The sequence below is a fragment of the Rhagoletis zephyria genome, unplaced genomic scaffold (genome assembly GCF_001687245.7).
Source record: "Rhagoletis zephyria isolate East Lansing unplaced genomic scaffold, Rhagoletis_zephyria_1.1 Rzeph_scaffold_02119, whole genome shotgun sequence".
NCBI lineage: Eukaryota > Metazoa > Arthropoda > Insecta > Diptera > Tephritidae > Rhagoletis > Rhagoletis zephyria.
This window is the reverse complement of record NW_016159203.1, coordinates 11,642-22,624: the sequence shown is the minus strand read 5'-3', so window position 1 is coordinate 22,624 and position 10,983 is coordinate 11,642. Positions and strand designations below refer to the sequence as shown.

General features: G+C 37.5%; 2 protein-coding genes across 3 annotated transcripts; one reads left to right on the top strand and one right to left on the bottom strand.

The window, feature by feature from the left end:
- Positions 1-3,773: 3,773 nt before the first annotated feature.
- On the top strand, positions 3,774-6,990 carry LOC108366049 (probable ATP-dependent RNA helicase DDX43). Of its 2 annotated transcripts, XM_017620313.1 has the most exons (7): positions 3,774-4,125; positions 4,204-4,913; positions 4,986-5,488; positions 5,556-5,946; positions 6,007-6,147; positions 6,209-6,309; positions 6,366-6,990. In XM_017620313.1, the coding sequence occupies exons 2-7, from the start codon at positions 4,305-4,307 to the stop codon at positions 6,697-6,699; spliced, it is 2,079 nt and encodes a 692-aa protein (XP_017475802.1). In that variant the 5' UTR covers positions 3,774-4,125; positions 4,204-4,304; the 3' UTR covers positions 6,700-6,990. The 2 variants fall into 2 exon arrangements, with proteins under 2 accessions (XP_017475802.1, XP_017475801.1); XM_017620312.1 differs by lacking the exon at positions 3,774-4,125 and having other exon boundaries at positions 4,141-4,913.
- Positions 6,991-7,125: 135 nt separating this feature from the next.
- Positions 7,126-9,670, bottom strand: Prim2 (DNA primase subunit 2). The gene is made up of 2 exons (XM_017620314.1): positions 8,917-9,670; positions 7,126-8,865 (listed from the first exon to the last, which is right to left on the bottom strand). The coding sequence occupies exons 1-2, from the start codon at positions 9,321-9,323 to the stop codon at positions 7,659-7,661; spliced, it is 1,614 nt and encodes a 537-aa protein (XP_017475803.1). The 5' UTR covers positions 9,324-9,670; the 3' UTR covers positions 7,126-7,658.
- Positions 9,671-10,983: the final 1,313 nt, after the last annotated feature.

The window sequence follows — 10,983 nt, the reverse complement described above, 5'->3', positions numbered from 1 at the left end:
CCCTAAGCGCGGCGGAAGGCCGCCTACGCAGAAAGGTGTTCTGCCCCTTTTCTTTGGCAACACAGAAAGGAGAATTCTACGTTGTGAGGGTTATAATCCCTAAGCGCGACCGAAGGCCGCCTACGCAAAAAGGAGTTGGACGGACAAAAACTTTTTTAAAAGAGTGGCAGCAGCAATTTAGTTCCATTTTATTTTTAATAGAGTGGCAACACTAGTTTTCCTCCATGTTATTTATATTACCTACGCAAGATTGTTGTGCGGATTTTCACCATCGGAATATTGCTATTAAATACAGAATTTCGCGAAAGTGTACACTTAAAACATCACAAATGTATAAAAAGTAATGAATATGTGATGTAATATGGAACGATTTTCCGTCATCCCTTGTCAAATTTGGTTTGGAGACAAACCGGTTTCGGCGTTGTGCCATCTTCAGTGTCATTTTTCGTTCTTTTCGAAACCAAATTTGACAAGGGATGATGGAAAATCGTTCCACATTACATCACACTCCTACCCTGTCGGAAATACCAACAACAAAAATGAGAATAATGAATATGTGTTCAGTTGAGCTCATTTCTCCATTTATTTGCGTCAAATTCATCAAAACATAGTGCGAAAAGTGCAAGTGTTTTTTGCAAGTAACTCTTTAATGAATTAAAAATTTGAATTTCCGGTCTCGGATTATTGTTTTGAATTTTTTCATCAATTTTGGCCTCCTTTCGCTAAAGTGCACTTTTACCGTTTTATTGGATTTTTATTGGATACATTTTTATAAGCAACTAATTGCTAGTAAGAAAATCAGCTGATGACATGATCCTTAATGTTATTCGCGTTAACAAAATAATTGTTTGCGATGCTTTTAGAGTTGCAATTGACAAAATAAACTTTATTAATTTATTTAGTTGCGTTTTATTTAATAAACCTATTTAAATATATAATAAGATGGAAAATACTAGCTTTCTAAGAAAATTGCATCGGAAAATAACAACTTAACCAGCTGTTCATAAAACTAGTAACTTCTTGCTGGTTTTGCGTTTTCGTACTTGAATATTTCACTCATTGGGAGTAAATATTGGCTTACTCTCCGAAATATGGTTACTGGCAAGTTATTGCAAGAATGATAGAATACTAGATTGAGCTAATGAGAGAGAATTTTTAAGCGTAATTTTTGCGTGACGTCATCTTGGTGCAATACGAGAAAGAAATGCCAAAACGCATGCAGAAAAATGTGTTAATTTTAATACTACATGGCCCAATTTTGCAGGAATCAATAAATATACAAAGATTAGTTAATTAGGAACACGTAGCAATAATTTTGGATATGTAGCCCTTTAGGTAAGTATGATTTTTAGCACATTAAAAAATGGATGTATTAACAGTGTTTGCAATTTCATGTAGACCAAAAGGAAGTTGATCAGCAAAGTGAATTTTTGGACTCGCCATTGTGAAAAGCCATGCAGAGTGCATATTTATATTTGTGGACGGTAGCCAACCACCATAAACTCGACAGCTGTTGACTCCACAGCTTTTATTTGATGACTTTTGTACCATTTCCGAGAGGATGCATGAGTTTGGCTTCTTTAGAAACATATATTTTATGTAAGTAAAACATAATTTAAGCTGAACTTTTAAATGTATGATAATTTAGGCACTGTTTTGTATTAGGTACGAAACAGCGCAGTAAGATGCCGCTTGATGCCTGGCGACCTTATCCATTGGTGCATTACCTCATACCAGCACTAAAAATATTATTTTCAATATCTTCACTAGTAAAGTGCTTCATGCACACATAGCTCGATTTGGTGTTTAATGCATCTCCTCGCCGGCAGAACTGCTTCCACTTTTTCGCCAGATTTGCGTTCGTAGGAAACGAAAAAAAAACTTATATCGCACGCTTTCCTTTTGTTTTCACTATTGCACTTTGCCACGGCACAATTCATTTTGCTTTGTAATGTCTCAATAATTGTATAAAACCACGCAGAAATATTTACGCACATATATTAAAATTATTATTTGATTTTTTCGTATGCTCACAATCAACAATTGCACCAAGACGACGTCACGGACACAGCTGATTCTGTCAAAATCACAAAGAGCGGATTAGTGGTACCGTGATTGGCGCAATCTCTATTTCTCTCAATCGTGAAGTTACCATGAACGAAAGACACAAGATCACGCGGGAAGGAAAGAACGAAAAAAGTTATTTTCTAGCTGCCGAAATCTCGACGCCATCTTTGCTGTAAGAAGTAAACAACGAAGAGAACGGAGAAAACCGCGAAATTGTTGAACGCATGAAAAATCATTTTTATTATGCAAATTCTTCTATAAATCATGCCGTTGTGTTAAATTATTCTTTATCTTATGTGTACACACGTTGTCACAAGCGAAAATGAAGAAAATTGCAGTAAAAAGCCACCACCAAATTGTAAACAACGAAGAAATGTAAATAAACGGCTAATGTCAAAATCGTTCAACTTTTTTCCTTAATGCGATTCTAACGGGCTTGTCCCCTGCCCGCGTGATCTTGTCTTTTTGGTTCATGGTCAAAATCGTTCAACTTTTTTCCTAAATGCGATTCTAACGGGCTGCTCTCCTGCCCGCGTGATCTTGTCTTTTTGGTTCATGGTCAAAATCGTTCAACTTTTTTCCTAAATGCGATTCTAACGGGCTGCTCTCCTGCCCGCGTGATCTTGTCTTTTTGGTTCATGGTCAAAATCGTTCAACTTTTTTCCTAAATGCGATTCTAACGGGCTGCTCTCCTGCCCGCGTGATCTTGTCTTTTTGGTTCATGGTCAAAATCGTTCAACTTTTTTCCTAAATGCGATTCTAACGGGCTGCTCTCCTGCCCGCGTGATCTTGTCTTTTTGGTTCATGGTCAAAATCGTTCAACTTTTTTCCTAAATGCGATTCTAACGGGCTGCTCTCCTGCCCGCGTGATCTTGTCTTTTTGGTTCATGTGAAGTTACTGGATAAATTTAGCTGGAGAATACCAAAACACAACTACTATCGCTTAGGTATGTTCAATATCGTGTCGATTATTCTGAATATCGATATTTTATGGTGCGATAATCGATTTTTTGAATCAATATTCACAGGCCGATATACAGAAGACATCGATAATTTGCCCGCATTATCGATATTTAATTTAAAATTTAGTTTTCATCTATAAAAAAGTGAATGGATAAATACTAAAGTAGATTTGAACAGCAGCTTGTGTGATTTATTTAGCTGTTAAGTTTGACAAACCGCTTGCATGGTGCATACGACTCTTAACTCCTTGCACACTTAGACTTACAGCCCTATTCGCGTGCTGTCACAGCCGTCAATTGTCACACTTCAATGGTCATTAGTTGCTTTTCAGATGCTTCACGATTTGCAGGTTTTGACGGATTTGCAGGAGAGGCTGTTTTATCCATTAATAAACCTTAAGGAAGATGGTCACCTGATCGATCGCGCACGAATGCTACATGTTCAATATTTATCGCGTCAGTATTTGCATAATTTTTTTGCTGAAAGCTTATTATGATGCAAGAAAATATTNGAATGCTACATGTTCAATATTTATCGCGTCAGTATTTGCACAATTTTTGTTCTGAAAGCTTATTATGATGCAAGAAAATATGTTTATTTTGTATGTATAATTTACAGATAATTAAAATTTGTTTTGAAAGATTTTAACCCCCGAGAGCGAAGGCAGAGCCGGTGTTCGCATTATGAGAGTAAAAGATGTACTGATGAAATGTATGTATCGCGTTTTAAAAATGCTACACGTTCGATATTTATTGATGGTATTGCGATCCGCGATCCAGATTTCAAAATTTTTAGAAATTTTGCAATATGGATAACGATTCATCAATACTGCATGCTAAAGCGTCAATAAATATCGCTGTACTTGGATCACGTCAATAAATACTGACCGTGTGTCAGTGCCCTATGTGGATCGGCCTTTACAATCGGCAAAATATCGGTATGATACGATATTTTTTGTCTATTAAAACAGACTATCGCACCTTAAGAAAAACTAATTCATTTGTGAAAATTAATATTATCTCACCTTGGTTGCTAAACTGAAATGGATTCAAAATGTGTTCAAGAATAAAATGACTTTTGCATTCCAAGATAATGGTAAAAAACTAAAGCAAGTTATCGAATATTTTTCATATCTAGTTCTCCGAAATATACCGTTTGTACCTGAAATTTCAGAATTTACATAGATTTACAGTTTCTGTTTTGCTTAATCAGCATTTTATTAAAACCTTCGCTGCTTTGCTGTTAAATTAGTGACGAAAAACAATAACTTCAGAATGTCTGATTGGGAAGAAGAAAGCTGGGATGATGGAGGCCAAACTGGCACTAAGAAGCATGAGGCCTATAATAGCCAGAATAACTCATTTTCCAAAGGGAGTGACAAAGCCCAGCGGTACCGTGACAGCCACAATCGAGGGAGTGATCGCTATCCACATGACGGGGAAAAACGTGGTCAAAACGATCAAAGGCATAAGTATAGTGAATCTATCAATATTCCATCGGACTGTGTTGGTCTCGTCATTGGTCGAGCTGGTTCGAATATTCAACGTGTACAAAATGACTTCAACGTCCGAGTAGATCTTGACAAAAGGAGCGGCACAGCAACGATTAGTGGAAATAGCGAGCAAGATGTTCAAGATGCATACAATTATATAAAGGATCAATTGGAATCAAATAATAATAAACGAGGGGGCGGTGGTGGCAATTATCAAGCCAATAATGGCAAAGGCGGCGGAAGGTCAAATTCCATATATAATTTTCAACTAAAGGAAACGAAACAGAGTGGTTACTATGAGGATAGATCGGAAAAACCATACGATGAGGAAGACAAAGTTCAGTCAGGTTTTACCGGAGTTATCGATTGGGATGCCCTGAATAAAAAAGCGGTATTATATATACAAACAAAACTAAATTAAAACGAGTTATTAGTATGCATGTTTTGTTCACTATTTTTCCAGGAAGAAGAACGTGCATTACGCTGGGCTAAGTGCCCACCCCTGACAAAAAATTTCTATAATGAAGATCCGGAAGTAACAAACCTTATGCCAGAAGAAGTCGAACGCATCCGAGAAGAAAGTAATCATATCACCGTATCTCGAGTATTCAAGCAAGACGACGTTCCTGAAAACATTCCGAATCCTATTTGGAAGTTCGAGCAATGCTTTGCTGCTTACCCTGACTTGATGGAGGAAATTTACAAACAGGATTTTGTAAAGCCTTCGCCCATACAGTCACAAGCTTGGCCAATTCTCTTGAAAGGTGAAGATATGATTGGCATCGCACAAACTGGTACCGGCAAAACATTGGCTTTCTTGTTGCCCGCTATGATTCACACTGAGTACCAAAGCACACCGCGTACGCAGCGTGGGGGGCCTAATGTATTGGTGCTTGCGCCAACACGAGAACTGGCTTTACAAATTGAAAAAGAAGTCAATAAATATTCGTTTCGTGGCATGAAAGCGTAAGTATAATCTTTTCCACATAATGTTTAATTTAGCCCATCGTTAATTAAATATAAACTATATCAGTGTGTGCGTATATGGGGGTGGAAATCGGCGAGAACAAATAAGCAACGTGCAGGGTGGAGTTGAAATTATTATTTGCACTCCAGGACGACTGAACGATCTCATTGAAGCTTCTATTATCAACGTATCTAGTATAACTTATTTGGTTTTGGATGAAGCTGATCGCATGTTAGATATGGGGTTTGAACCACAAATTCGTAAAGTATTGTTGGACATCCGACCTGATAGGCAAACTGTGATGACCAGTGCCACGTGGCCACCCGGCGTGAGGCGCTTAGCTCAAAGCTACATGAGCAATCCAATACAAGTATGCGTAGGTTCACTAGATTTGGCAGCGACACACACGGTTAAACAAATTATCGAAATAATGGATGACGGGGATAAGTTTTTTGCGGTAGGTTATTGCTTTACACGTAAATTTGAATTAAAATTATGTTTAATCTTTTGAACATAGATTCAGCAATTTGTAAGAAATATGAAAAAGAATGACAAAGCTATAGTCTTTTGCGGGAAGAAAACTCGCGCTGACGATTTGTCCAGTGATTTGACGCTGGAGGGTGTTTTATGCACATGCATACATGGCTCTAGAGAACAGGTACATATGTATTCAGTATTATAGCGTTAATTGTTTGTCATCTTTTAACTATCTCCTGCAGGCTGATCGAGAACAGGCCATTGCTGACATAAGTTCGGGACAAGTAAGGTTGTTGATAGCAACAGACGTCGCTTCTAGGGGACTAGATATTGATGACATTACGTTAGTATTGTTATCCTTACCATTTGTAATACTTATTTACGCCAACTTTATTACAGACATGTAGTGAATTTCGATTTTCCTCGCAATATTGAGGAATATGTACATCGTGTAGGGCGTACCGGACGCGCTGGCCGCACTGGAACTTCCATCAGTTTTATTACTCGGAATGACTGGGGTGTTGCTAAAGAACTTATAAGTATATTAGAAGAAGCTGGCCAGGAAGTACCGGATGATCTTCGAGATATGGCAGATCGTTTCAAGGCAATGAAGGATCGACGTGCAAATGAGATGTCAAAGTTTAATAATAACTTTCGTGATCGCAATGCCGGCGAAAGGCGGGGCTCTCGCGGCGGAAGTGGAAGCGGTCGAGGACGCCGCGATCGTTATTAAATCTTCAAATTAAAATTTCGAATGTTAAAATGCCGAAAAGAAATTCGATGCGCAACCCACTTAGTACGAATTGTTCCTTGAAGTCTTTAAAAACAAAAATATGTACCTATATATCTACATATTTTCTGACGTAATTAACTAAAAAACTTGAATTATTTTATATTTGTATATGAACATAAAACAGTTTTATGTTACTAATAATATCCTATGTTCCCATATTTGAATATTAATAACTTCTTATTTAATGTTCAAAAGATATTATCGTCATTAAAAGCACGAACCGCAAAACAATTGAAATTTGTTCTTTTTGGGCAACTAGCTTCAATAGGCTCCCATGACAGTCGCGAATGTGAGGTTTTCACAAGTATGAAGCTTTGTCCATTGCACCCTACTAATCCACGGGTAAATTAAATTAAACTGATAAGGCTTGCTACGACTTAATTTTATTTAAGTATTAAACTTTTTTACTTAAACTGATTAGGAATATTGGTGGCTATTACAGAATCCATCGTGGTCAGATTTTTCGTGAGATCTACTTAAGTGCGATCACTGAATCCGAACCGCTACGAACGTGTGTATTCAAAATACACGTACGCTACGTTTGTAGCTATTCGAATTCAATGATACAATTTTTGTAGTTTCACGAAAAATCGGACTGCGCTGGATTCTGTGATAGCCCTAATTAGATTAGATACTAAGGGCCAGTTTCTCAATGTCTGGTTAACACTAATTCACAGTCATATATCGTTGCCAACTTTACATGGACTCAGTAACTTCGATAACGATGTTTGACCGGAGATAAGTGTTAGCCAGACATTAAGAAACTGGCCCAAGACTCTGAAACTTCTGTACGGCTAGTCAAAAAGTTATTTAAAGATTGAGTACCAGAAGACCGTCGCACAAAGTCCAAAGGGAACGTTTTATAAAAATCCTCTTTTTTCAAACTTATATCTATTCCGCTAACAATCGATTGCCGTCAGATCAAGATCTTCATCCCACGCACTTCTTTCTGCTTGCTGGCTATGGAAAGTGCTCTCTTGAGTTTCCGCAATGTTCCACAGCTCGTCATCTTCATCGGCGTTCATTACTTGTGTCGTATCATTGGCACCACGCTTCATCGGCTTACGTATACTAGCATTAGCTGCTTTCTTTGATGTGCGATTTCCCATCAAAATTTGACTTTCCTCGAAATACTGATTCGGATGGTTTATTGCCATATCCCCTGGGGATTCATGCATTATTTGGAAATATTTGCCACATGCTAACTGATAGTGACCCTTTGTAGCATACGTCATAATCTCTTGAACGTGTGCTGAAGATAAACCGTAAGATGTGAGCTTCATTTTTAATAGACTTGGATCACTTGATTTATAGGGACAACCACGGCAATCATCTTGAACTGGATTTTCTTGGATAATTTTAAGGCAAGAGTAGGGCATATAACTGATCATTGAACCCTTTTTGCCATAATTATGATAAATATTATATTCATAACGCTTTGCGAATTGTTCCGCATCGATTTTCTTAGTAAATTCCTCACGAAAGAACCGCAGGCTATCTTCCAACGTTACGCCAATACCTTTTAGAAAAAGGCCATACTGCATTCTACCGCCATGCTTAAGATGGTGATGGGTTCGTAAATGCTCATGGCAAGAGCGCATGCAGATCGGGAATGACTTTTTGGAAAGCTGATCTAGTGATTCAGGCGGCACGTTTCCTTCTTTGCTAAGCGCATAATCTTTTCCTGTGTATGATGTATGCAGCGATTTAAGCAAGTGAAATATGCGCTCATCTGTCTCTACTTCACGGATAAGCTTTTGTGCAGATTGCAATCCATGTTCAATTTCGTTAAGCTGCAGCACCGCTATAATTGAGACAAAGTCTTGTGTGTTGACATATGCAAAACCATCCTTAAGATAACAGCGCCGAGTGCGCACCAAATCTAACACTTGTGTAAAAGGTACTTTATAAAAGTCCAGTAATTCAATCTTGGAAACACTCTGACCAATTGTACTCTCATAGAGACCATCTTTTACTGCGTCTTTCTGCGATTCTGAAAGCGGCGTATACTCCAATTTATTTAGGTCGAGAAAATGTTTGATATCAGTGCTGCTCATAGATGAAAATTTGTATTTAAACAGCTCCATTTCTCGCGTCAGGAACCAACTATAAAGTTATGATTAAAAATGAAGTTAAATTGAATATAGTTGAACTCACCGCTTTAACTCCTCTGTGCGACAGTACGCCAAACGTAGTATAAAATGTGAAATGTAATCTCGTCGCCTTGCCTGTAATTCCAACTCATACTTTGTGCTATTCGCTGTCGAATTAGCGCTACTGTTTGTACAAAGACGCAAGTATCCCTTAAGACCTTCGCGGTTAAGCTCTGCGTTCACCGATTCCTTCCATTCATCTGATAGAAAACGTAGATTTTTAGAAGTCGCCTGTTCAAGAATGCGTAGAACTTTGAGGCGTTCCAGCGCCAGATCCTCGAAGTCATGTATTTTGATGTCTTCCGTTGGCGGAAAACGGTATAGTGCAACATTGTGCGGGTATTGTGCTTCGAGATTCTCAAACTGAGGCTTACGGTCTAGACGTGGTCGCGTTTTGCGGCGAAAATCCATTGCAGGAAATGCTTATTTTATTATTTTATGCAATATATTAAAATTTATAACTTTCGCGAGTCTTCTCTAGTAAAATTGGCGCGCACTTTTGACTAGGAGTGCCGGAAAAACATCGATGCAATGAAAATATCGATGTTTTGCTTCGATGCATCGACAATTTTACACTCGATGTATAATATCGATGCATCGATGTTTTTTGAAAACTGAAATCTCTAGTATATTGAACCGTCATTACATTTTAAATTGTACAAAAAAAAATTACTTTGACCAAATAATTGAAATGGCTGCAGTTAGAAACATAATACGCTCAGCTGCAGTAATTTATTTAAAATTTTGTACAATTATGCTAATAACTTATTTTGTTGTGAAACATTCACTGAAAAATCCTATGCAAATCGATGCACCGATACGTACTGCTGCATCGAAAAATATCGATGTACGTTTCGATGCATCGAATCAACGAAAAGCATATTTGCCACCCATGAACCAAAAATACAAGATCACGTAAGAACGCGACGTTGTATTTGTAACTGGTTTTGAGAAAAAAGTTTGCGAAAGCGGGTTCGTCAGCTGAGCGTTTGTTTACATAACAAGCACCACTATTTTACACTTTTATTCAAGTAAAGAAGAGTTAATTCAACATGACAACACATTTTAAAGCATTTTGTTGCATCATTTTACCTAAATTGTGCGTTTAAAGTGGCTGACAATAATTTTGGCTAATTTTGGTTTTCGTTGTTTTCTTTGCTTTGTTTACTTTTCGCTCGTTTTCCAGTGAAACAAGATGGCGTAGAACCCGCTAAGAAAATCGACTTTTTTCACTCTCTTGTTCTTACGTGATCTTGTGTCTTTCGTTCATGTTTGCCACCGACATCTCTACTTTTGACAACTGATAAATTTGTTTACATCAGAGGAGTTTCATTCTACAGTGTTTCAATTTATGACAGCATGATGTTACCAGATGGCTCTTTTAATGCCACATTAGTGGATAGCAAGAAGAAGAAAAATTAAAGTTAAAATACCTAAGAATCCGTTAACGCTGCGTTTACATTAGACAGTTTGCGACAAGACAATTGAGAATATGTATTAGTTGTCAAATTGTTGTGTAGGAGGCCCTACACACGGATCGGATCATGCCTGGGCTCGAATTGTGAGTCGTGAAAGAGCAAGTCCTCATGCAAAAATGCATATTTCGGATTACAACAGTCGTGAACGTACTGTTTGTCTCGTAATTCCATGAATCAAAGGCTGCATTTCTTTATTCATTCTGAATGTTTGGAATAAACTTTTTTGTTTACTTATTCTTTAGAACGTTAGACCTTCATTATTTGTATAAATGGTTGTGCGTAAACAGACTGCAATTAAATGTGAACAAGACAAAGCTTATGGTCATATCTAGAACAGCTAACGTTAGCTCCGATAATTACAGTTTAAAAATTAAAGATGAAGTAATTGAGAAAATGAGAATCATTAAATATCTAGGTATATATATACATATATCGATGAAAAGTTAAAATTTGAGGAACATATTGACTACACAGTAGCAAAAATTGGTAAAAAATTGGTCTCATGAAAAGATCATGTAACTACTTAGGAAGGAGGTATAAGACTCGGTCAACAGATCTATAGTTGAACCACATTTCATATACTGTCCAACAAT

Coding starts and splice junctions, on each gene's coding strand:
- LOC108366049 (XM_017620313.1), top strand. CDS start 4,305: ATGTCTGATTGGGAAGAAGAAAGCTGGGATGATGGAGGCCAAACTGGC. Junction 5,489..5,555: donor TCGTTTCGTGGCATGAAAGC/GTAAGTATAATC, acceptor AAACTATATCAG/TGTGTGCGTATATGGGGGTG. Junction 6,148..6,208: donor TACATGGCTCTAGAGAACAG/GTACATATGTAT, acceptor TATCTCCTGCAG/GCTGATCGAGAACAGGCCAT.
- Prim2 (XM_017620314.1), bottom strand. CDS start 9,323: ATGGATTTTCGCCGCAAAACGCGACCACGTCTAGACCGTAAGCCTCAG. Junction 8,866..8,916: donor CGCACAGAGGAGTTAAAGCG/GTGAGTTCAACT, acceptor ATAACTTTATAG/TTGGTTCCTGACGCGAGAAA.